The sequence below is a fragment of the Varroa destructor genome, unplaced genomic scaffold (genome assembly GCF_002443255.2).
Source record: "Varroa destructor unplaced genomic scaffold, Vdes_3.0 BEIS01000001.1, whole genome shotgun sequence".
In the NCBI taxonomy this organism is placed as follows: Eukaryota; Metazoa; Arthropoda; class Arachnida; order Mesostigmata; family Varroidae; genus Varroa; species Varroa destructor.
The window spans coordinates 59,225,605-59,252,531 of record NW_019211454.1 but is presented as its reverse complement, the minus strand read 5'-3'; the positions used below and the strand labels follow the sequence as shown (position 1 = coordinate 59,252,531).

The 26,927-nt window shown below is 45.6% G+C and overlaps 1 protein-coding gene and 1 long non-coding RNA gene across 4 annotated transcripts in view; both read left to right on the top strand.

Annotated features, from left to right (window-relative positions):
* The first annotated feature begins 2,600 nt into the window (after positions 1-2,600).
* exd (PBX homeobox extradenticle) overlaps positions 2,601-26,927 on the top strand; it is a 316,119-nt gene continuing 291,792 nt past the window's right edge. The window contains exons 1-2 of one of the 3 annotated variants that reach the window (XM_086977975.1): positions 2,601-4,045; positions 5,015-5,088. In XM_086977975.1, the coding sequence (XP_086834101.1) occupies positions 3,873-4,045; positions 5,015-5,088 (247 nt within the window). In that variant the 5' untranslated portion in view covers positions 2,601-3,872. The remainder of the gene's footprint in view (positions 4,046-5,014; positions 5,089-26,927) is intronic. The other 2 variants (XM_086977976.1, XM_022795208.2) reach the window with 2 other exon arrangements.
* LOC147758877 (uncharacterized) overlaps positions 5,098-26,927 on the top strand; it is a 57,545-nt gene continuing 35,715 nt past the window's right edge. The window contains exon 1 of the long non-coding RNA XR_015319492.1: positions 5,098-25,903. This is a non-coding gene — a long non-coding RNA (uncharacterized LOC147758877). The remainder of the gene's footprint in view (positions 25,904-26,927) is intronic.

The following is a 26,927-nucleotide window of genomic DNA, read 5'->3' as shown; positions in this document are numbered from 1 at the left end:
CGGCTAAATCGTTTAGCTAGAGCCCAACTAACAAAAAGAATAGAAGGGTTTGTAAAGCTTCGTGAAATTTTTGAAAAAAAATACAGGCTTACGAAGTTAAAAATATTCTCCACAACATTGCCTACAATGAACATTATTCCGGCGCATCTTATGCTAAAATTTATGTTAAATTGTTTTTCAAAGGTTCAAGACGCGTATAAATATATATATATATATATATATATATATATATATATATATCGCTTGGAGAAAGCTTATATATATATATATGCACGTGTATATGTGCCAATGCATTGAAATACATAATAATACATAAACCAAAAAAGGGAAGGATATCGATTCGTATTAATGTCAAATGCCGCAAACGTATTAGCTACTTGTCAATAATATATTAAATATCGATTGCCTGCTCTCAAACGTTTATCGATATTTACATGTGCACTTCTCTACTTAATCATCTTAACGCACATATGTGTATGTACACATATTGATCATAATAGTGTATACAATATAATTTGGCAGCTAGCGGCCCGGATATCTAACTGAGGAGAATATAAAAAATCGAGCTCGAATATAAAAAAAACCTAGAACTTATTTGGTTGTCAGGGGAATATTGATATTCACTCTAGTGATTCAGCTTGTTCATAACCTCGACATTATTATTATAAGGTATAATTTCATACTACCAGGTATTTATCCGGATCGTATCAGTTGTGTAGAAAATACTCGATTTTTTACGGTACTGTTTATAACTAAACAATTACGCCTGGACTTGAACAGTTTTCTGTTCACGACTTGTAGCATTAGCATACTGTAAAAGGTCACTACCGGCCATTACTGTGAAATAATCTATGTGCATTACGAGTCAATGCACCTCGTCTCGCAGGTAATGTTATAGCTAAATTGCCTTGGTTTTATTTACCATAAAGCCTAAGGATGCAGCCAGCACGACCTGACGCAAATCCATGTCATTATATGGATGTCTACACTACATTAAATAGTATAGGATAACTACATTAAATAAGTACGACATCTTAGAATTAGACTTTATCACATCAAGTGAGTATACCTCCCTACGAAACATACCTGGAACAAGGGTTTTTTTATGGTAGGTCGCACAGAATTTTCTATAATTGTCAAAGCTCGTTGTTTTGAAAAGTGATTTTTACGCCACTTAAACTTTAGAATGTATAAAAAGTGTATCTAGATCTTTTTTTTTTGTTTCACTCATTGAAACTTCCGCACTATTTATTCAAAAGGAATATACTTCCTTATTATTATGATCATGTCATCCTGTGCAACAGGGATCATCGAAACAAAAATTAAATTATAGAGATTAGCTCAGCGTAATGGGAAATATACGATGATGCATGTGCGTCTAATGCAGTTCTGTGTAAGGCGCTTACTATATGTTAACTTATACAGTATGCTGGGCCATTAAGAGAGCGTCGTTCTGCGACCAGTAGCACTCTGCTATTATGACTTCAGTGTTAACGACCTTAGTGCGCGAGGTAGATCTAAAAATAAGCCTAGAAAAATACTACAGTTTGCAAATTCAGTCCAAAAAGGGAGAAGCTTTTATTATGTTCCAGTTTTCTCAATGATGTAGCTTCCTTACACGTTTGAAGATTAAGCCCGTTCTTGGACTAGGAAATTCTTGAACTCCCGTATGATACTCCGGTTTTGTTACTCGTCAGAAAAAAGTATTATATCTAATATACTGCGCTAGGTTTTTCTTTTGTTGATTTTCTTTTGAGTGCAATAGTCTTTATTTTTTATATTTCTACGTATAGCAGAACTCTACTTATAGACGTAATTTTCTATCCCTACAGCTGCTATTTAGAAATAAGTTCATTTTAATACTTACGATCTCCTAGCCCTCCCGCACCCCCACGATACACCCCGTTCGCTTATCCAGCCGTACGCTGTTCGCTTATCCATCGACACGTCGCAATTTATGACAAGCGTCACTCAATGTTCGCGCTTATTTACCATCATCTCAGTTCAATGAAAGTAGCAGTACATTTTACGTCCTACTTCCAGGCCTGCCTCCCTCAATAAGCTCTATCTATAGTATACTCTCCGAGTCTGATGATGCCTGGCGTCGCTTGAAATTAATATCTAAACCTTCCTCTCATTGCCGCCCGTTTACTTTTCAGCGCCCCCGCCGTTAACAGCAGTGTTCGCTTCTGCCGGTGCGCCCCTTAGTAAAAGCGTTCCGTATCATCTCAGGCTCCTATTACCCCTCCAGGAGACAACTGAACGTCCGAGAGCCGACAAAGGAGGGGAGACGACCCGTACCGTTGTGCTGCTTTTCGTACGGTGTACTGCCGCTGCTTCTGGTACCGGCCGCTACTGCTGCTAGCATTCTCTTTCGGTGTTCTTTCGCTGTGTGCTGTGGTACCATGGCTCACAACAGGAGGTTCATCGGAACGTGCCACACCAGCACTCTTCCAGCGCTCTTCCAACACTTGCTGTGGTACGTCGCGTTAACTCCGCCTATTTAAATATGATTGGTGCGCGGCTCGCTGACGTCACAAGATGGCGGCCTGCGCGGGCTTCGGCCGCTAGACGGCGCGCGGAGCACCGTTGAGGGCGAGGGCAGGTTGTTGTGTGTTTGTTGGTGCTCAGTTAGAGTCGGGCGGGCGACTGAGCTGGTTCTGTGGCGTGCGAGCCGAGTGTCTGCGAGGCGATGTGCCGTCTGCCGTCAGCACGCGGCTAAGTTCGTCGCCAAAACCAAACCCCCGCAATGTCTGCGATGGATGTGCGACGCTGCCCTGGAGTCTGAGAACGACGTGCTCCCCAAGTGCAGGGCGCTACCCCCAACACAGTGTGAAATAGAAAAAAACGTGTGTGCGCGCAACGCCAAGCGGCCAAAGCCAGTGTTATTGTTCGATTTAATCAGGTCTTCTCAACAATCAGTCAACAACACGATAACAACAACAACAACAATTCGTTGGTCGTCATCAGTTGTGTTTTAGCATTAAACAACATAAGTCAGTGGCTGCTGCTCGAAACAAGCCAGCAAGACAGAGCTGCTGCTTTGGCAACAAGCTCGAATATTGTAGAAATAAATAAAAGAACGGGAAAAGTCGACATATATATATATACATATATATATATATATATACATATATATATATATATATACATATATATATATATATAAATTTGTTCTTTTGTTGATTGGAACGACAGAAGGAAAAAGTAAACAAAGGAAATTATCAAAATCAAAATTAGCGACGACCAAATTTCCACTTCTGATTGGCAATTCAGTGAAGGTGCATTGTTGTGGACGAACGACAACCGAGTAGAAGAATATATTCACATAAGAAAACAAGAAGCAATTGAGGAAAATTTTCAAATTACCATTTGCTGGTTTTTTCAGTGAGAAATAGTTTGTTGTTTGTCTCATCATCGAACGTCAACATCATTATTTGTATTGTCTTCGGTCATCGTCAACGTTGTGTTACTAGAAATAATACTTCAGCTAGCCACCACGACAACTATACTAAATCTATTATAAGAAAATCTACCGACAGCACTTCCAAGTACGAAACAAAAGAAATAGCTATAACTGCTGCCTTCGGTCGGCTCCGTGTTTGTAGAGCCAGTTCAAGCAACAGTAATAGTCAGCACAATACGACGTTATTCGAAAAAGCTTTTGTATCGATCTACTGCTGTCCGTTGTGTATTGTAGTAGTTTCTATCAATCAACAATTGAAAAATCGTCTCGAATAGTAATCATAACCGTAATACCAATCGTCATCATCATTGCTCAGCAGCAGTTCTTCGTGGTTTGTGAAGTGACAGCTAGTGTACTGTGTGAGTCGACGTGTGATCGTCGGCTGTGATTCACGTTGCTGGCGTTGATGGAAGGCGCCTCGGCGGACGGCCGAATCATGCACCCGGGCCACCTGGGCGCGTACGGGCCTCCGCTCGACGCCCCCGCGTCGGCCGACGGAGACCGTAAACATGATATTCAGGAGATACTCCAACAGATTATGAACATCACCGACCAGAGTCTAGACGAGGCCCAGGCAAGGTACGAAGCTTTACTGCTCAGATTCGTGAATCGTAAACTTCTCGTGTGCCCCCAGAGCTAGTCAACTATTACGTTGTTGGCAGTGCCAAATGCTCGCGCGGGTGCCAAGTTTAGCGTTTTCGGCACGGTTTGACTGGCCTCGCCAGCCGTTCGCCGTCACTCTGTTAACATTCGAATTGGCGTTTAGCTACGACTCGTATCTTTGTTGTTCCCCCCTTTTCCCTCCTTTGCCAACGCTGTCGGTCCGTGGACGGACAGAGTTCGGTGTGAGCGTGCGGTGTGATTGTGTCCATTGATGGTGTCTAGGAATCATACGATGACGATGTCACTGACGTCTTACGTCAGTGCAGCTGTCCGTCGCCCGGCATCGGATCGAGTGACAACAGCCAATTGGTCAATAGAGTTTTGCTACAAAGTGCCCATAGTGCCAGCGAGATTTGTGAATTCTTCAACCATTCGAATGTTGTTGCCCCGTTGCCGAGTGACGGCCGCTAGCTGGCTGTATAGGCGCATTCCTCTGCGGCGCAGGTGTCTTGTGGGGGCTCGGTTTGGTGGAAGTGTTTTTGGCCATCCTTCTTCTTTGTTTACCTACAATTTTATTTCTCTTTACTAGCCATTCTACTACATAGCCACTACAAAGTGTCATCTCTATTCTCCATTCATTAGCTGTGGTGTTGCGCGCTGGTGATTCACCGCAAAATCATGTGCGAAAAAAATTGTGCGACAGCCGACGACAACGAATTCCATTTCCCCGGAATCAGTGTGTTTGTATTGTTGTGTTCTGATGATGTTTTGGTTCTCCCTCTCGTTGTGTGTTGCTTTGGTATCTAGAAGTGTTCCACCGAGCTGGCCCCAATCCCAGTGTCGATATTTATGTGTGTGTGTGTGTGTATATGTGATTTCCTTCCCGGTGCTAGGCCTAAGTTCGATTCGCTCGATGTCTCATGTTGGGATTTTTGGCAATTTCAGGAAGCATACCCTGAACTGCCACAGGATGAAGCCGGCCTTGTTCAGCGTCCTCTGCGAAATCAAGGAGAAAACAGGTAAGATTTTCCGTACGAGTTCGTTTGTTTTGTTCGGCGTCGTCTGCTAGCCGTAAGTAGCCATGGGCGACGCCATCTTCTCTGTTTTGTTTTGGGCCTCTCTGGGAGGCGCGCGTTGGCCCGGTAGCGCGGCCAACCAATCCGCTGCCCAACCAAAAGACTGAACTATGATAATGCAACTGGCGGCATTCCCCGTGCTGCTGCTCTTCTAGTTATTCCAGCAGCAGGCAGAAAGCTTTTGCTGGCTAGTGTTTTTGAACACAGTACTGACAGCTGACAACTTGCGTCACGATGTACATATGAATGTGTTATATCTGATTGGCGCGCGGCGTTGCAGAGCATTTTAGCGCTCTATAGCTGACGTTGTCGACGATGTCGGTCGTCCACTCGGTGGCCATCACGCTAAGAGTAATAGCAGTGAATGGGACTGCCAAACGGTGTGCTACGCTGGTAACTTCTGCCTTCGTACGCAAATTTGTCGTCGGGCAAAAAAAGCGTGTCGCTGTAGTGGGTTGGCGGTAATGCTTGACGATTGAAGAAATAATGTTTAACGTGAAGGAGAAATAATGTTGGCAAGAAATAGACTTCGAGTTAGGGGGGGCAACGAACGTTTGATCGCGCGCTTTAGAGCTACCGGACGATCCAAAGCGCGCTTCACTCAAGTGTGCATATGTGTGCCTTCGTGTGTATAAGCAACTCATTTAACGACTGGGAGCCCAAGAGCGATAGAAGATTTATTCGGTAACGTCGTATCGGCGACGATACCGAGGGGTAGGCCACGTAACCGCTTCAATTTTGTTGCAAGATGCGCTTCGAAAGAAGAAGCAGCATAGTAGTAGCGAAGCAAGTGATCTTCAGATTTTTTTTTGTTAACAAAAACATTTCTTAAACTCATGAAATTTGAGAGGTACGTGAGACTATTTAAGAAATACGGAAAATGACCAAACAATTAATGGAGATGTTAGCAGTGACAACAATTATAACCCCCGTGCTCGCTCTTGAAATGATCAATGTAAGAATAGCTCTGTTATTGCGGGTCAGGTTTGTCTTTCGTTAGTTTGGGTAGCTCGTTCAGGGTAGCGTTAAAGGGACTTTATGATACTCTGCGCTATTTCAGTGCCCATAGGATAACGATTACGTTGTGGCAAATATATTTCGTATAGAACTCGTATAAAAGTGTACTTTTCTCATCAATGCACCTCTATGTCCTGGCGTTATTTCCGCAGTATGCCTAACAGTAGTTTCAAACAAACCAGCACCATTCGTCCGAGTTATGCCCGTGTGACCACATCAAAAGGACGCTACCGTGTTTGTTAACACAATAGCGTGCCATAAACGCCGTGTCGAACCGATAGCTGACGGTGCACGATCGAACGTAGATAGTGGTCTTTGTTTTACGGACAAAATGACTAAATCCATTGTTAACATCAGCGATCACAGGGTTTACAGTTTGAACGATTTCAGTGATGGCTTGTCGTCGATCGTGCTTGTTGCGTTTTGCTTCGGCTGCCTATAAAAGTTTTCGAAGGAGAGATGACGGCAGCAATGAAGGCGCGCGCGTACAAGCAGTGTTCGCAGTGCTACTAGCCGAGCCAGGCCGGTAGACCGGTCGGTCAGTGTCTCATCGTAGCACCATGTCATCCTTTGTGTGTTGACATTGTCTTTGCGCGCACTCTTATGCTGCTCACTCTGTGCGTGGCGGGTTAACGGCGCCGCGGTAGTCGTTGCGGTCGACTGATTAATTGGCCATTTAGCCCTACTTAGAAAAGCAGATAGTCAACCAATCAGCTAGCGGCCGGCAAGCCGTCAAAGGCAGTAACACTACTAGGCAAAAAATAATCTGCAAGAACAACAACAGCGGACGCAGCAGCGGCTGAGCGATTCTATTCCATTTCATTCACGCTACAGAATGGTAACAGCGATGGTAGCAATGGAAGTGATATTTGTATGGCCGTGGTCTAAGTCCCTTAATACTGGTCTATATGGCAACGGCGCTCGTACTGTTGCCGCTGGCAGTTGAGGACGGTGACATCTAATCTCAATGTGTCTATCTCTCTGAGCGACTGTCTGTGAATCGTGTATGTTTTTGTCTACCGACTAACAGGTTAGAATGACACGGCGTTTCCGAGCCGTTGCTGCCGGATTGACGCTGATAGACGCGCGCGCGCACTGCTGCTGCCCCCTCCGCCTCCGTCGCCGCTGCCGCCGCCGCCGCTGACGGTCGGTTGGACAGACGACGGATCGCCCCCGTCGCGAGATCAGGCAGAGAGGTGGAAAGCGGAAGACATTGAGTGCGTGAGAGATGATAGAAAAAAATCACAGAACAGACGGAGACATTCAGACGATGATAAGAACAACGAGACCGCTACCACTACGGCGGGCAAAGGGAGAACGGCCAGGTTACCCTTCCAATTGAAAGCTATTCGAATGTACCTGATGTAGGCGATGGCCTTATGACGGCCATGATGATGACTGAGAATGCAGTCGCAGCAGTAGAGACCGTTTTCTCTAATACCTTTTTCATATTGATTCAATCGAAAACATACCCATACGCGCACGCACGCACGCACGCTTGTGCATGGCCTGCTTCCAGTGTAGATTCACGACCGAACTGCATAAATGAAAACAGTTAATTAGCTAGTTAGAGAGCCAACTGTGAGCGAGATTAATGTTACTACTTCTCAAAAATCCGAATGGCGTACGGCTCTTATGAGTCGAAAATTATCAATTCGTCGAGCTAATTAAGAAGTATTATACACAGTTCCCTTGCTTGATGATGAGTATATGCCATAAAATGATTCTGTAGATGTGTGGCTATTATATTTTGGCGCTGGCTATATAGGAGTTATGAATGAAACCAGCTGAGCAGAGGATGATGACTCTTATGCCTATGTACCGTTCCCTTAATGGACAGATTTATGGTGAGCGTTTTTGACTTGCGTGTATCTCATTATACTTTGATGTGTATGAGGAAGGATGGAACCAAAAACTTTGCATCAGCTGTGACGAGCCGGCATTAAGTCGGCAGTTGTCCCGCGAATGCGCGAGAAATAAAAGCATTAACGAGGAAGCGCCTTTGTTTAGGTCGAATTTGTGAGTGTCGTGTGAGGACAAGACAGGACCATCGGGTGTCTGATGCTCTTGTGTTGTTGCTCTTAGCGCTCAGAAGCTCCCGTACAGGGGTCTGTAGAAGACGCGAAAGGGCTGCTGTGTCATAAACTGTGCACTATTTCAAGCTAACGTGCGACTGTTAAACGATCAACCGAATATTTTACGCCCCTATGTATGTGTCGTATGATGTTCATGTTCCGGGGCTTTCTTCTATTTGTATTGTATTTCTAATTGTCGTCCTATCGTTCCCTAGCGCATTGTTGATGACGACTCGACATTTGTCCACTTGGCCTTGTCCTTCATCTAGGTAAACGCCACCGTCTTTACTAAGCAAATAGCACAGTCTGCGACCTATAGAGTGACAAGCCGACAGCTAGGTGCTAGCTCTCCGAATTGTAGACCCCTCTGCGATGTCGATAAAAGGAAGACCTATGTTTCAGTAATGTTACTCGTCCAAACTTACCCGGAGATCATTCTGCGTGTGAAAATTTACATGACGCGTAGGGTTGGGCATCTCATTTGACGGCAAGTCGTACTGGGAAAGCCTTCAAGCCGAGAATTGGGCTAACGCTAATAGACAAACAGACAACTAGAAAGAAAAACAAACCTGTTTTACGGTGTTAGTTGACCTTTAGTCAACTTGAGCTGATATGACTTCGTTGCTTTTTTGTTCAGTTTGGATGCGATGCTGTACTCCACGCCCAGTTCACCTGGAAAGTAGTCGATTCAGCTAGTGATAATGGTGTCCTATTTATTATTATTGCCCCCAAACGATACTGTAAGAATATAAGTGTCGATGTTTATCTACTGCTGTCGAAGCCGATACCAATTTTCTGACTCCGATAGAAACAATGACAGCGGCTTACGGAAGTCTGGAAGCGTGTCTTTATCATTATTGGCAGTAGCAAAACCGTAAGTAGAACACGACTACTATCAGTAGGAGCGCTACAGCCGTCACCGGCAGCGACATCATTGCTATGTACATTTCGCACTGCTACTGATCCACAGGATCCTTGACACCGCGTAAGTTATTGAGTACTATATTGTTGAAATAGCAAGAGTTGACATTCTGTCATTCTTCGGCGTATACTTCTCTCCGGTGGCTTTAAAACAATGGAGTGCCATAAACTAGCGGGGATAGAGCTGTTCGTACCTGCTACTCGATTTCGACGTATCGGTAGGAGCATTATTGTTGTTGGTAAGGGCATAGGCTTGACTACGAGTGCCTCAAACAGCACGAGAACGAACATAGAATGCTAGCACATTTTCTCATCCTTACAACCATCATGCATAATCGTGCCTGTACGTATGTACCTGTTTCTAGAATATCTGTGTGTACATATTTATGTGATGTGCCTACGTAATCACATAATTGGCAGAGGAGCGATCCAGGGGGTGCGGTGGTGATATAGGCAATGTCTTCGAAATTAGAAGGGCAAGATACAGAAAACGAGGAGTGAGCTGCGGTCCGGTGGCTTTAACACTAGCAGCAGACGCCCATAGAGGAGGCTTGTCTATTGGGCAGTCAGTGAATGCACTGCATATACATCTATATACGCACACACGCACACATACCGATGTACAGAGACAACCACGTATAGTTGCATAGCCACACTCTAGTCTAAATGAAGAGATAATGGCATCGATCACAATAATGCCCTGGAATTTAGCAGTGCTTCGCCTTGTTTCGAGCTTTGTCTTCCTCTTTATTGCTTGGTGATGATTATGATGGGAATGACTATAATGTTGACGCGATAAAGCTGCCGCTGATGTTAATATTAGCGGTAATGCTGTTCAATGCCGTAGCCATCGTTTGTTGCTCTGCGTTTTTCGACCATAGACGTTATTGCTATTGTTGATTCGGACGGGGAGGTCATGAACCGCAGACAGGGCTGCTATCGTATCGTCGTCTTTTCAGTGGCGATCGACGTTGACGAGGCTCGAGCGACAGACGGATTGACGAAGCGATCGTGATGATGGCAAGTGACGGTCAAAACCTGTGTTATTGTTGTTGCTGCTGCTTTTTTCAATTCAGCCGTCATCTTCGTGGATGCGTTGTCTCGTCGGCGTGTTCAGGCAACGACCAGTTCTCAGAGCGATAGGCGCTCCTGTGCTCGAGTCAATTCGACGCGTTCTGTGTTCTGGTCACCCAATCATCCGCCGTTGGCGTCGCACTCGCTTAGCGGTGTCGCTTCCTCGTGGCTTACAATGACGTTGTGGTAAAGCAGTGGGGTTTTATTATGTACGTTTGCTGACTTTCAAGTTATACGAGCTAAAGAGACTCCTGTGAAATGTACTGGAATGCGTCAGCTGCTAGTCAAATGCGGACGATATATTTGTAAATACGACAGTAATATGAGGAGTGTGATCGAGGCGTAGGGACTCGTTATATTGGTTAGTAGCGTATGTGCTTTTCTCTATGTGGGTGTGTGCGCCCATACCCATTCCATTAACAAAGCTATCGATATGGGCGCAGTTATTTGTATATTGCGTAATGGTTGCATAGCAGAGGCAATGGATCAGCCACGGCAACCGGTGGTGGAAAGACGTTCTTAGTAACACAAGGTCGAATCTGAACTCGGCGTACGTTGTCCAAAACTAAGGTCAGGAAACGAACGAAAAAGCATTATAAAACCGAGCAATGCCGTGGTACTTCGAAAGGATTCGATGATACGTTCTGGTGTTGTGATATAGTTGAAGTGCTCATATTGGGTTACCTTTCTATTGGCTATGCACCAACCTTACGTTTGTATCAGTCCGTGCGTATCTGTATGTGTGCGGTTGGTAAATACGAGTCAAGTTAAAGATGATAGAAGAGATTATTACTATGTTGAGAACAGTTTGTTGCTACCATAATTGCTGTTTTTTCTGGCATCTGCTGCTGCTGCTACTTTTGCAATTATTGTGCCGATTCGCACCAGCCTCTCCTTCGCTGTCTGTTTGTCTAGACGTTTTACCACTTAGCTTTAGCCCGCTGACGATGGTGCAGCTATGGTGGTAATGCCCGATGACTTTATAAACCCAACGTCGACGAAGATGTCTCTGTTCGCAGATGTCCGTTTGCTGGTTGCTGTATAATCATAGTACAAGTAGTAATGGTCGAAGTGGTCCTTCTTCAGAGGATGCTAATTCTGTCTTCTTTCTCTCCATGTTTCTTGCATCATCGTTGTCGCCGTTGTCGTTGTCGTCGTCGTAGTCATGAAAAGATGAAGTCGTTGCTGAACGATGACATTGGAGAAGCAGAATTAGATGGCCCATGGTGACTGGAGCCGCTCGAAACGTCGTTCTTGTCGGAGCAAAAGTCACAGATTGAGGTGGTGGCGATGGTCCGACGAGAAACAACGTGTTTGAAGTTCTGTACGAGCTGCAGAGGTAGTAGTAAAGTCGTGGAAATGACTATAAGGATGGAACAGTAAAACAATGACGAGAAGAGCCAGATGAACTGGTAGCCATAAACTGTTCTTTGGATGGATGAATAGATGATCTCGTAGTAGCCGCTCTATGACATGACAGGCGAGCATTTTTACGCTGTATAAAGGAGTGTGATGGGTTGATTGCTTCGGACTAGCACACACCCACAATATAAAAACACACAGACACAGCCAAAAAAACGAAAAAGACCTAAAGACTGTTAACCGCGAAGAGTTTTTCGGTCCTTAATGTGGCGCGAGCACTAGCCGGTTTGTAAGAGAAACAAAAACAATGCAATGCACAACGCGTCCCGTTTCCCTAATTTCATCTGTACGTGCAGTACTTTTATAGTGCGCTGTACTTCCTCGAATCTAGCTCTTCTGACCGCGCGCTTGATTTCAATATCTTGTTGCGTCAGGGCCTGCGTGGCCACGCTTATGTTACACTTGTGGTACCGATAGCTAATGGCTCTTGTTGAACAATGTCCAGTACGTAGTGTATGTGTTCTATAACGATTATCATTACTTTATTATAGTAAAACTGAGTGGGGAAGCGAGGCAGCCATCTTTAAATTCAATTTGTTTTATGCCGATTTAACATAATAATATGCTAACGATGCCTGCTGTCTCCAGTGCCCCAATCTGTCTTAAAGTATCATACCATGCGCTCGCTGTTTGGGTTCAACGTCATTGGTAATGGCTCAAATGTAAGGAAATCTGCATATATTTGTCCCTTTTGAGTATCTTGTCCGCTTCACCTGCTCCTACGGCCGCCTACGCAAAGTAACTGATCCGTCGGTTTACTTGCCGCAGTTTAATAGGCTTGTAACACTATCGTTCGCCATCGTAAAAATGGCTTGCTCGGATGATGGTTAACACCGTGAGCGAAATCGTACAGGTAAATATTGCTAACACTGTCGAACAGCGGCGTCTGCGTATCTGATTGTACACATTTGTGACCTGAGAACTTCGAAATGAAAGTCCCGATCCGACAGACGTCGCGCAGGGTGGCCAGTATCCAGGACGGGCGGGATGCTTTCGGAGCAAAAATGGAAAATATGAGAAATCAATCTTCCTTTCGGAGAAATCGCGTTTGTGGTGCGCTTTGCAGGATGTGGCTGACTTTGTCCGGCCGTTTGACTGTGTAAAACACTTGTATTACTAATGAACTTTTGCGTTGAATTCACTCCTCTGGTTGGATTACTATTATAAACGGAGACGTTTTTCGTACTAAGTAAATTATTGGCGCATCGGGATTATGTTTGAGCGATACCACTACCCCTCACACGTGAACGGCGTCAAAAATTATTGCAAGCATTTGTCTCGTGTCGGATTGAACGAGACATAAAGAAAAACAAATGAATACAAAAGCCGTCATTAGGTAACTTTTAATCGTTGCTTCATCTTGGTCGGGTGCTTAGTCGCCGTCTCGTAGCGGGCCGTTATACTTTTGCCGTTCATTCCGTTTCATAGCGTCTCGTTACGTTCATCTTCATCGTTGATAATCAAAGGCGCACTGCTACGCGTGTAATATCTCGTATGCTGTGAAAGTGTCGAGTCGAGATATGAAAGCACGAAGTGAACATGCTTCAGATAAGGACTGATAAGGTGCTGGCAGGTGTATCTTGGTTTACAGAAAAGATTTCCTAGCGGTGTTTTAAACCGCTATTGTTTATAATATGGATCAATAATACTTGCAATAATAATATGGAAAAATAATGCTTTCAAACATGCCACCCTTGTTTCTCTTCTGACGACTATTTTTTCTTAACTATAGCAAGTCAACAGCGGGATCGTTTGCGTCTCTATTTAACTTTCTGTCGCACCTCGCACTAGTTATGAGTTCGCGTGTGGAACAATATAGAAAAACTGATCAAATGAATGAAACAGTTTATGTAACAGACATGGACTGGCCAGTGAACGATCGGCTTATCTAGCAACCAAAGTAACGGCGCTGACAAATTAATACAATCTGAGCAATTAATTTAGTATCGTCATAGTTACAATAAGGCTCAGCGGAACCAGAAACGCGACCACTTTTTTCTGCTGATAAGACATACTAGTCCTTCCTAGTGCCCGTCGTCACTGGAAGTGCGTATCGTGAACTGATAAAGAAACAGAATCAAAATGAAATAGAAAGGATAACGAAAGATGATAATAACGTTCCTGATGATCTTTATGGTGGTTATGGCTCTAACCGTGAAGTTCTGCCGCCCAGCGTTGCGTATACTAGAAGCAATGTTTATAATTATGATTGCTTATAGTAAACACGATGATAGTAATACCGAAGAGGAGGGCAGTTTTATTGGAGAAAGCCTGCAGGGAGTTGAGGAGGGGCGAAGGGGGAGGAATAGAAATAGTGGAACGAAAGTTGCCAGGAAGGCAACCTCATCAAGATAAAAATTCTTCTGTCCATCTTTAGTAGCGCGGAGTCGAGTTCATGATGACAACCGACGACGACAACAACAATAACAACGAGCCTTCTGAAAAGCGGGAGAGCACGTTGTCCATCTATTTTTGCTAAACAGTAATAATAACAGCGACAGCAACAAGCCGCAACGCGTCCCGAACGCTTGCAGTCGTTTAATGGCCGCAACCTGTGCGGCGGGACATATCGGCCCTCGAAACGGTGCAACGGCCGTTTAAGTGGCGCCAGCGGAAGAAGCAGCGGCAACGGCCATGGTTGTGTACGTACGCTACGGCCGTACTCCGATCAACCAACTTCTTCACTCGTTCACGCTCTCTCTAATTTCTTCATTTGTTTCTGCGCCTCTCGTTATCTCGCTGCTCCTGTATCCTGTTCTGTTTGCGGTCGTCTGCACGGCAGCATCGTGCCGTGGCGGTCGGACGACGCTTTCGATGAAGCTGTGAATGCCTGGATGCGTCTTATAGCAAGATCAATGCCAGCGTCAGCAAGAGCAGTGGCAGCAGCAGCAGCAACAGAAACAATTTATACAATAAATCTTCATTAATCTAATATTTGTTAACAACCAAGTGCAACTGTCCACCAGCCAAAGCAGAACTGCGCAGCCCTGATAAATTTGACGTTTCGCTTACTTACGGCCAACTACTAATATATATAGACCGTGCGCTGTCACGTGGCTTTCGTCATGTGCCTGCCCCCGCCGACCGACCGACTGACTGACTGATTGACTCTCAGGCTCCGAAAGCAACAACTGAATAAGTGAGTAATACCGCGTTTCGGAGAGCCGGGAAGCGGAGTATGGGGAGCGGGGTAACGACAGTAACAACGACTACGTAACCGCTGACCCCACAGACAACAGCGCGATTATTGATGAATGTATAACCGAAAAGAGAAAAACAGCGGCTAGATATGAAGCCGCAGTAGTCGGAGCCTGTCGTTCGCCAGTCGGTGGTCAACAATTTTATTTACAATAATGTATCTATTTATCCCAACACAGTGAACGAACCTGTCAGCGGCTAACAGCCGTCGTCGTTGTTCTCGATTCTCCACCACTTGTTACCGTCGGTCGCCGCGAGTGCGGCGATTTTGGACGTCGTTGATCGACGATTTTTGACGAAAGTGCGTTAAGGTGGCGTGAGATTGAGGAGATGACTGCATCAGCTTATTAAATCACTATAATTACTATGCGATAGAGGACAGAATAACTAGGAAAGAGAAACCTATGCAAAGGGAGCCTTGAACAGGTGTCAAATATGGCTAATAACGGCTATAGCTGTATAGACTACAGTTAGTGATAGACCGAATTTATAAATCATCATCATAAAAGTAACTTTCATTTGTAAAGTTCCTGACTTAACCTGCAGACAAAAACAACAGTCGAATTTTTCGTTCCTGAATAGGTTAGACGACGGATCATGGGACCGTCGAAATGGCTGCAGCAACTAGAAGACTAATTGGAAGCCAGATTTGATGTGTAGCCCTTTATCGACTCGCAAACTTCTGTATGACGTTATCGTAAGTGGCCATATGGGGAAGACCAGCAGAAATGTTCTATATTCGTCTATACGGCGCCTCATATTTGCAAACAACTCATTTCTAGTTGCCGGACTTTTGTGGGGCAAATTCATGATCGGTTGACTACCGAAAAAAAAATGTTCTCTTAGATTGCGCTTTTATAGGAGAGAATTTATCTTCTTGCCTGGTACTCCGGCAACGGATCGATAGAAGAAAGTATTTTTAAAGAGAATATAGGTAGACTCGCTTAGTGACGTTCAAGCACTATAATAAATTATTTTTGCCCCAGCCTACCATCGTAAGCAGTAACGACTAACGCAATAGTGTTTTTCCTTCTCCTTATTATATTACTACTTTTAATACCCATGAATAATTTTTCGCCGTCAGAGCAGTGCTTATTTTACTCTATCGTCCTCATATACTCATGTATTATTACCGTAACGAGAAGCTCTTGCGTCACTTGTCGTACGGTTCTGCCTCTTCTTTCTCGCTGTACGTATTCCGTCATTTTGTGTGCTTCGTATTCTATGTGCATCCTTTTCTCTCTGTCCCGATTCCCCCCTGAACTCTCGACCCCCGTCTGGTTAGGTCCGTGTATATGCAAATTGGGGCGTGTGTGTCCTCGTCGCGGCTGCTGCTTTTCCTTTTATTGCCAGTGCTCTTGCTGCTATTTCTATCACGCTCACCAACCAGTCGCAGGCGACGTTAAAGTGACCACAGCTGTGGTTGGCTGCCGCCGCGCCACCGAAGCTGTTAAGTAAAACTGGAACGGCTGCATTGATTCCAGTGGTACTCTGTACAGGTTTCTGTTCTGTGTGTGTCTGTGCGCGAGAGCAATGTCGCGAGTCTTCCTTAGTCACTCGCTCGCTCAGTCAGTTAGTCAGCTAGTTCAGTTCTTAGACTGGCGTTGTGCGAGCCCCTGTCGCGCTAGAACTCAGCCGTAGTAGGTCCCCGTCGCGCTTTCACATGTGTGCGCTTCTCTGGTCCGACGGTTGATGGAGGCTGTCACGCGAGGCGGGCACTTTAAAATATTAACCGCGGCTATTAGTGAGCAAGCAAGCAAGCGAACAAACGAACGACCAACCGAATGAGTGAAAGGAACTCGAGGTTCGCTGGCTGTAGCCGGCTGTTACTGCTGCCCATAGCGAGCAGCGACGGTTGCTGTAGCTCGAGTGGGCGAGCAAGTGACTGACCCGTTACCCACCTCGGACATGACTTGTTGACTCGAACCGGGTTAAGTTGAGATGGGCTGTAAAGGGTTAGTAGTGTACATCAGGCTGTGAACGTGCATTTGTATACGACAAAGCACAGACACGAGCTCAACTGTCTGGACATACAAAGGCGACGGCGCACTGCTTCGAAGTCCAAGATTAAAACTAAATAAATTACATTGTGAAACCATCGACGCTTTTAGTTACTAGAGAGAATGACGCCTATATAGCGTGTGCCTGCTATTATATGTTACGCTTTATGTTTTACTTCGTCCTTTTCTTTCATGACCTGATCAACCTTTCTAATTTTGGCTTCAAGAGAGGGTTAGGGGTCCATTATGGACTTGAGAAGTGTGGACGCGGGTTAGACTTAAATGGTAAAGGGTCTACCCATCTGAGAACCCCAAGCAGGAAACAGAGGGTTACCCATTAACTTCCATTCCTACGACCAAGGCTAGCCATGTAATGGTGATGTTGTCTCTGGCGATTATGCTGCTGGCGCTGATGATGACGGGGATATAGCGGTCATGCTGATGATGGCAATGGCAGCGGCGCCGGTAGCTGTGGGTCAGAGGTGATGAGGGCAAATTGGTGTGAAATGGCCCTCCATCTTCCTTCCGTTCTCATCTCATCCACATTCACCTCTCGTAGTTCTTCCGCTACCTTCTCTTTTTTTCTTTTACATGTGCGCGCGCCCCTTCCCCTCCGGAAAGCTTAGTCGGCGTTGTTCCTAGCCCGGCAGCCGCTTCCGCGATCCTGTTATACTTCAAGAAAAGCTCCGCTTGCGCGAAGTCAGCCACTATGTTCGTACTATAGTTTCGGCTTTTAAGCGTTACTTTCAGTTTTCCGTCACCGGTCTGCTTGTCGGAGAGACTATAAGATAGGCTGGCTGGTTAACGGGCAGGCGTGCCAGCCAGTGAGCAAAGGAGCCGGCTGCGATTTGAGGTTGGATCGAGATTTGATAAGACCCCGGGGAGGAAAAGAATGGATGAGAGAGAGAGAGAGAGAGAGAGATGTTGGAGCCCTCGGTAAGGCGGCCACCGCTACTATCGCCCGACAGTATCTCAAAGAATGAGATGAGTAGAGGGAGAAGGCGGAACTGCCGGAACAACGAGCTCGAAGCAGAGCAAACGAGGAGCGCGAAGTGAGTCCCTTACGGACGACGCCGAGAACGAGACTAGGGAGCTCTTCCGGGAACTCGTAAAAGACAACTTGCCCCCCCCCCCCCCCGTGCTCGCTCGTTTGCTCATTTGGTGTTCGTTCACTGTCCGGAGTGCCGGTAGCGAAGCCGCAGATGGTAAAGTACAGAGAGCTTTTAGCACTGGTAGTACTGCAAGTAGTGGCGTGGCCAGAGGTGGTGGATAGTAGGGCCGCACGGCTATAACCCAATGATTATGAGTCTCGTCTGAAGGACTTGGCCTTTTCTCCACTGCTGCCAACCTGCCTTTTGGGTGTCATCGCATACTACACACCGCACGATGTTGCCTGGCTATCGCGGCGACGAACAGCGTATCGAAAGGCAGCAAATTAGTCAGACAAAGATCCAACAACCTCAACAACGAGACGTGCGGGGAAATAGGGAAGGGCACGAATGCCTTGAAAACAGCTATGAAGCGTCGTCTCAGTATAGAAGACACGTAGCTTAAACGAGCGAAACAAAGTATCACGTGGATCTGATTCTTGGATACGGCCAAAGAGCGCAAAAGGGCGCTTGCCGTACACGTGTCTTGCAACAGCAGAATCTCCCCTGCTGAGAGAAAAAGGAACGAGCTGAAAGGCATGAAGATCGAAGCTATGAACTGGAAGCAGAGCCGACCCAGTCTGCGAGTCTATTCGTTGTTTTGTTGAATCTTTTCTACCAGTGGGAAGCTGGGTACTAGACAGGGAAGGGTGGTTCTATTTGAAGTGCACATTCAGTATAACGCTACGAGGGGAGACAACAACGAGCTGCTGTGTCAAGAGGGATTTGTGAAAGAGATTTATTCCATTTAGGACTTCCCCTCGCCTTCTACCCCCCATCGGCTTGCTTCTCAAGGTTTGTGCGTTTGTTCACCTAAAGGTTTACCGCCTAAGGAACAAAATGGACGGAAGAAAATAGTTGAAGAAGGCTCGTGTATGATCCACTGTGCGAATGACGACTGTGGTGAATTTAGCACTAGGAGTAAATAGAGTTCAGGCGAGCAGGCTCTGCGCTGACGCGCCGATGTTAGTACTCGAACGACGTTCTTGTATTAGTGTTGCGGCGGCTTCACTAAAGTCGACGAGGATGCCTAAAGTTTGACCAGCCACATCTAGCCATACATAGAGTTAGTTATAGTGCAGGCAGTTAGGTATTATTAAGGTCATTACTTTTCCTATATGCGGTCCTTACAGCGAGACTATTTATATATATATATATATATATATATAAAGAAAGAGAGAAAGCAGCGATTGCTAAACATTTCGAGTAAATGATAAAGAAACGAATTAGTGGAGGTTATGACCAGATATTTTTATGATTTATGCCTGATCAGCATCTATCGATTCATTGTAGGAGGATACAATATGAGCTGCACCGCAGGGCTTTAAAATGCCAAAAACTTATCTATTTTTAACTATGCAGAAGCACTGTTTGCAGTGTACAAAGTTGATCAGAAGTCGTCACATGAGATCTGTCCATTTAAAGCGTCGACTAAAGTACCAGGGAAGGCGGAGGAATTTCACATAGGACTTGTTGTCATTTCCCTGGGCGTCATGGATATTTGCGCCATCGTCTGCCGATGACGGCAAACCGATATGACAAACGTAGATGCTGGATGGCTGTTGTTTCAAATAATGACAAGGACATCCGTCTGCGTGCCTTTATGTCCATTTTTGTTCATCGAATGTATGGTAAGTCGTGTGTGTGTTCCTCTTATACATATATGTAATCCTGTTTTGCCCCTGCCGCTGTGGTCGCCGTCGTCGCAGGTCGTGTTGCAGCTGACTGTGGAAACGTCTGACATCGTCATCATCATAAGTAGCGTGCACGGCAAGCTCGCATACTAGCACGCTACAGACGCTACGGCCTCGCTAATGTGTGCACAGTACGCTTGCCTGTTGTTGAACCCTTGGGCGCCCTAGCGCGGTGGGTACAAGCGTGGCGCTACTATAACACAAAATTTGCTATTTGCCGGCCTGTAGCTAGCTGACTGCCTCCCCGCCAGTGTAGTTGTCTGACGCTCTAATAATGCTCGTGGTGACGCGGGCAGCGGACGCTGGCTGATGCGTTCTGTAGCGACAGCATTGACGCCGCTTCGAGGGCTAACTGATCGCACAATTCAGCACGCCATAGATCCACTTTTATAGTAAAGTACCATACAGAGAAATAGATATGTAGCAGGCGACGAAGCTAGCGGCAGCGGCAGTGTTGCAAATGCATAATGTGACGATGGTGAGTGTTTCTCGCTGTGTCTTGTCGGGTCAGATCGATACCAGCCACAGATGATCATAGGCCACTGCCAGTCTAACATTGCAAGTCACAGCTGATGAATGGCCGCTTAGTTGTCCTTTACCATAGTGACAGCGACAGTAATTACTTACGAGCTCATTTATCATTGATGACTTGTTGAAAGTGGCCTTATCACTGCACTGCAAAAACTCTGCGAGTTGTTCTAGCTAGACATATGTATGTATTTGTTTCTTGGCACACGTACGCAAGGCTCTGTCTGGCCTTCGAGAATCGGGTTCGAATCTGATCGTGAACCGTATAAATAGGCTATAAATAAATAAGGCTAAAATCAATTTAACGAGTACACGTTAAGGCTCGGTGCTAGGTATGGCCGTCATTTATCTTATATAGGTAGATTGTGTTTAGTGAATCAGTACTACATGACGAATAATGTAATTAATCTCAATTATCGAGCGTTCTTTTCTCCTTCGTCCATCGTTCTGAACGGTGGTTCTCTGAGCACATCGCATCAATGTTCATTTAATTTCTAGCCGCCATGAAGACGCAGTCACTGTAGACTGTATGGAGTTTTAATTTGACAAAATTTTGTGTGATTTATGGGCGAACGGGCCTATTCCGCCCGACTTTATGGCGTGTGGTCCGCGTTTATGAGCTAGTAAGAAGTGAATCAACAATCACATATTTCAATCATGCAGAGGGTTCTCTCTCTTTTTTAGAGTGCACGACAATTTGTATGATTGATGTTGTCTGGATCTGGTTTCCTTGCTTTTTGGCCCTGTTTCTTTTTCCTTACTCGGCTGTCACCCTTGAGCTATACACTCCTTAATGTTCTCAGTGAGCGTTAACCACTGCGTGTCAGTAAAGGTTCAGTTAGTTCATCTCAGGGCGACTGTCCCTTAATCTCGATATAAATGTATTCCCATATATCAGGGCACGTCGCTCTCGGAGATCATCTCGATTGATGCGAGTGTAATGGTTAATATGGTAGAAGAATGGTTTTAAAAATGCGACAATTATCTTTATCAATTGTCTTCTATCTTGTTTCTTCGTTCGAGACCCTTCTCTCCGTCTCTCTTTATCGAGCTTTATTTCCTTTTTGTCGTCTCCTTATTTTTTTGGTGTGCAAATTTGCTACGCCAGTACTTCCTACTTGTTTATCGGTGATGTGTATTTGATAACGAGAATGATGCTTCCAGCAGCAGCAGCTGTACTGGTTATTACGCTGTCCTGCAAGATGTACGCTAACAGGGGGCAACGCTTTACTGATTGTTCATTCTCTGCGTCTGCTCTAACGCTTAACCTAACCACGGGCAGCATTACTGCCAGCCGCCGATGGTCACCAGTGCCAGCAGACAACACTATCTACATACGAATGTGTATGCGGCCGTTTATACTCGCGTGCGGCTGATCAGACGAGCAGGCAGGATTACGATGGGGAGGACAGCGGGCAGACGATGGATAGATAAATACATAGACCGGCGGGTGAGCACGTCAGCAAAACATTGGCGGTATGCAACAACAACAACAACAACATCCAGTAGAACGGCGAAAGCAATACAACGCAGCTGTACCAGTTTCGACGTTATCGTATCGACGTATCGTACTACGTTATTTGACAAACGATGAGATATGAAAAGTAATATCTATACGTATTATAAACACATTAAATACGAGCGAAATTGGCTTGCGTACCAGATACTTCAACTAGTACCTTAGAGCGATAGACGGTGCTGCTTCGTTGGCTTTCTAGCTGCAGTACTTGTATGGGGGCTCTCCGCTCCTCGGTGTCGCTTTGCCACATCGAATGGGAGAAGCCCAGCGACCAAACACAGCCAACAAGAACGGCAAGAGCATACATCCCCCTGTAATGTAGTATAGCATTTTTTCAAATGCCACAACCCAGTCAACGAACGAACGCGGTCAAATCGAATAAGCTATTTCTGTTTAACGACTACTGTTTAGCAGTTGCCATGACAGGAGCCGCTGGTCCGACTTTGCCTTATTTATGACTTATATTAGTAAAAGTATACTTCTCGACGCCGCCTGGTACTTTTATCATTCCTGCCTCTGTTGCAGTGGTCACTCGTACTGGCACCAAGCATTTTACCTTTTCTACTCCTTAAACGGCGGTCTCAGTGTTAGTATAACATTACAATATGGTCAGAACCAGCATACGTTACCAAGCCGTTGTATAACGTATGGCCAGCGTACGTATAGTATAACTAATTAATCCATCATCATACGTGTGATTATTGGTCGTTATAACCTATTACGCCCTTTACTGGGTGACATAATTATCTTTCAATTATAATAACGGCAACGGCATTTTGCGAGATGTCATCTAGCGGCAATACTGGCGTCTTTGGCATTGACTAGGTGCAACAGAGCTATCGTTCTTCGCGCGAATGTACACCGATGTCTTCACCTATTGGCTATCTAGTCGACTATAATAATTATGCCTGATTGTGCTTCGTGGCTGTTCAGTAATATCTATGTAACATAAGGATCGTGTGTTATCTATACATATGTATATAACACTTGTCGACAGATGTGGCACAGTGGGTCACAGTACATACGCAGGCAGGTAGGTAGGTAGGTACTTCAATGCATTTTAAACTACTCTAGCCCCATTATTAGATCATAATACTATAGCGGTACATACCCATGTACGTAGCGCGAAGAGATTATTGCCTCTGTGATACGACTGTGGATGGCTTGTAGTTATCACCATTTTGTGTACTATTAATGAAATTTCGTGAGGGCACCGTAAGCCGTCGGCGCTGAGGGCGCACGTTTCTGCCTTCGACCTTTGCTGCACAGTCGTACATTGTGGTGAATAAGTGCCACTATTGTATATGATGCACGGCTACCGCTACTACCCTATTTGGTTCCTACCAGCAGCGTGTTTGTATGTGGCTCGTAGATACAAACTTGCTCACTTCGCCGTCACTTCATGGCTATCGTCATAATCGGGCTATAACGCTTCGCTGTGTTTACTTCGGCGCGAGCGACGGCAGTGCAATGGACAGAACCTGCCGTGGTTCCACCGTAGCAGAGTTACGTGTGAGTGATGCGGTGTCGAGTAACTCGCGTGGTAGATACGCTAGTTAATTACGTAGGTGCCACGCCGGTTCTGTCCGAGCCGTCACGTTTGGCCCAGTACAAATGCCGGTGGCAGCGGGAGCGATTGTACCACTGCCGCCGCTGTTGCTACGGATGCTGGAGTGTGTGGTCGTTCCAGCCTCAAATCAAATGGTCGCGTCCTAACAGTTTCCGTCGATCGCTGTGATAGGTACGTAGTAAGCTATTATGGCATCTTATGGTATTAGACGCGTATTTTGCCAGTGTCGTTAGCGAACGTTAGACACTTTAGATACGTCAAGCTGGTTCGAAATGCTAGATGCGCTGGTTTTGACGGTAATAGCTGCACGGCCAACGACGGCGTTGGGAACACACGAAGGGATGGCGTTCTTTCAAGATGGCACCAGAAATCTTGTTGCTCGCAACATGGTTTTAACATCCCTGTGACAACATCTCTGCCTACAGCTTGACGAAAAAGTGACGTCGCTTGGGTTTCAATCCGGCTAGCAGTACACATTAATCTGCTGCGCTTATGGACGTGTTTCAAAATGTTTACCTTTAAAGCTCGGTCCTGTTTCGTTTTAGGTCTATCTTGAACCTAGAGCAGACCTGTGAGTATGAAGTGAGCTAACTGCAGTGGCAACGTCCGGTAGTTACAGTGCAGTAATCTGTTAAATAGTCTTCTTGGGTAGAGACGCATAAACGGCCTATAGCCACTGGTTTTCGTGGACTTATAAAAACGCACGTGAGAAGGAGGTTTAAACATAAGCCCCTTTAAATGCATATTTAGAGTGTCGAAGCATTCAGATGTTTATGGGAAAGCTTCAAGCCCCTATGCTTATCAGACTTAACAGACGCTTCTGATTGGAAGTCGATGCTACCGTCTTTCAGGAATACATTAGCCTTTTTAATTCCCTCAGATGAAACACTCATCATCGGCACTTGAACACGGATAGGTGAAGTATGGACCTGCTGTAATTTCAAGTGCCACTTGGGCTCAGAACGCAATACAATCTGACGTCCACTAATTGAATACTGCATAAATGGTTAGCACACTCTAGGCCGTATGTGGAACGATAACGGTGCTTCAGACCGCAACATGCAGTCGTCTTATCTGTTCCGTGGTCGTCGCATGCCAAGCGAAAACTTCAATGATAAGTTGTGTCTACTCAAAACGCAGTGTTTCCACGGGGAGCTTTTCATCTATTTTGGCTTTTCTGATGCCTTTGCTATAGCCGCCGCCGCCGCCGCCGCCGCCGCCGCCGTTGCTGTACAATAAAAGCAGTATCTAGTTTAAAAGAATGATGATGTTTTAAAAGACACTGCGCTGGTGGTTTATCAGATAAAAGCAGCTACACGACAAGCCGGCAGCGAACCAGTGGCAGAACGTTATGGAAGGATCGTCTTTTTGCCGGCCACTAGCGCTGGCACACTCGACAACAATGGACGAAGCATGGTGTATCAAAAAAACGGCCGAACCATAATTCTGAAGTTAGCTACATTGCATTCCTGTGAGGTCCACAGGCTGCTGGTCTTGTTTCTTTTCAGGATCATTCAGTGTAATTTTATCTGTTTGTATATTTTTCAATACAAAGCTATTCGCAGTAGCTGGCATACTAAAATTGATATAGGCAATGAAAGCTACGTTATTATTTGTTAATTGCTAAACGCCTGTTGCTTTCGACACCTTTCTGCTTCATAAGCGAAAAAAAAAAAAATGACACAATGAATTCTTGGTGACGGCGATAAGAGCGTGGGTTCGCGTCGCGCCGTTTGTGGTCTGTTTAAAAAAGGGCGTAGACGCTTTTGTTGTTTTTCTGGACTGTGTTCCCATAGTGGCCGCCAGCTGCTATGGTATCGGTGCAATCGTGTGTGAGATGTTGCTTGGTCGTTGTTTGCCTTCAGCTGGTCAGTTCAGAGGGATCTCCTGCATATGCATTACATGGTTATAGTACGTATTTCGTCTAAGGTCTTCCAGTACCCGTCTAAACGTAGATAGTAATGCACGAAGCCCTACGCTGTGCGTGATAAGCGTCGTTCGCAATCTCGAGTATCACTTGAAATGCAATTTGTAGACGATAACAAGAGCGATGGTGACATAAGCGGGGTGCTGCCCAGCTACAGTAGTTCTCGTAGCCGATCTGTCTCTTCACGACAGTCATCCATCTGTTTCCGTCTCACCAGCTGGCGCGCCGCAGCTGGCTGAGATCTATTCGACACGCTGCCCGAACTAGCTAGTATCGTCGCGTTTGGACTGCCGCAACAGCCACAGTAACATCATTAACGGCGGACCATCTTTCGTTCGTACGCCATGCAATACTGCAAGCAATAAGCATGGCGTAGTGGTGGTCCGTCAGCCACCTCGGCCGGCTCAATGAGGGAGATTGATCGGCCGATTGATGACGAAATAGCTTTTTCTGTTCCGACGGATCTTGTCTCTTTTGTTTTGGTTTTTTTTTTTGCAGCTTCTCGCTTGTTTTTGCTTTTCATGCGCGTGGAGTTTCTCTAGCCGAAGATTACTGTGCTTACCGATATCTGTAATATGCTTTGCCACCCCGGGGCCGTGACGGGAATGCAACCTGTCGCTGCGTGTGTGCGTACGCGTCTGTTTCGCGTAGAATCTATCTGTTTGGTATGTGTAAAAATTTTGTTTGTGTCTAGGTTATCGTGGCAGATATCTCATCCGTCTTGTTCATAAGCTTTTACTACCTCCTTCATTCACTATATTACTAATAGAGTAACAGTATCAGTTTCGGTGTCTGTATCACTGGTATTACGTCGTTACTAGAGCCATTTCACTGAGCTTTCTATTTTGCGGTGTTTGTTCTAGCAAAGCTAATTGCTTGCCTGGCCTCTATGTGAGGTAGCTAGAATCTGAAAAAATTCTCAATCTGAAAAAGAATCAGCATTGTAACTAGCTTTCGGCATCACGGTTATTAGTAGCTGCTGTTGATATAATGGCTGTTAATAGACGAGCTCGTTTTTACGATCATAGGAGATTATTTGGGCGCTGAAGGAAGAGGCCGGATACGACAGCGAATGGGCCACGGCGTCTAGATCGGCCTCGGCCGTTGAACACACAATTGATGCACAATACTACTGGAAGCAGCAGTGTAAAGTTAAAGGCAACAACCGAACATCGAACGGTATTACCGTTAAGATGGCAGTAAGCTTCGACAGCTCTGAATATCAATGTAGTGCGTTTATTTTGAGCAAACGCTAGGAGCTTGAGCTAGCTGACCAGTCTAACGTACTAGTAGATCTCTAGTGACGCTAAATTTCAAACGTGGTTATTTGCGAGCAATTGTGTCAGGTGTACATAAACGATTCCGTTTTCGTTCCGCGGCCGCGCCGCGTCGCGTCGCGTCGCGCGCGGAAAGCAGTCCTCTTGGCAACGAACGCTGCATTGCTTAGTTAAATGAATGGCGAACTGCTGATGTTGATGCAGTCACGGTGGTTGATCAAGCTTGGAACGAGCTCCATGGGACGGCGCGTGAGTCAACTCTACATGCCGCTACCTTTATCAGTACCATCGCTATAGACTGTGTATCAGTTCGATAGATTCGACAGTGAGTGGCACACACGGCTCAGTGGATAGCGTCCGCTCACGTTGCTTGCTTGGATCATTGGCTGGTCAATTGTCGAAGAACAGTCTG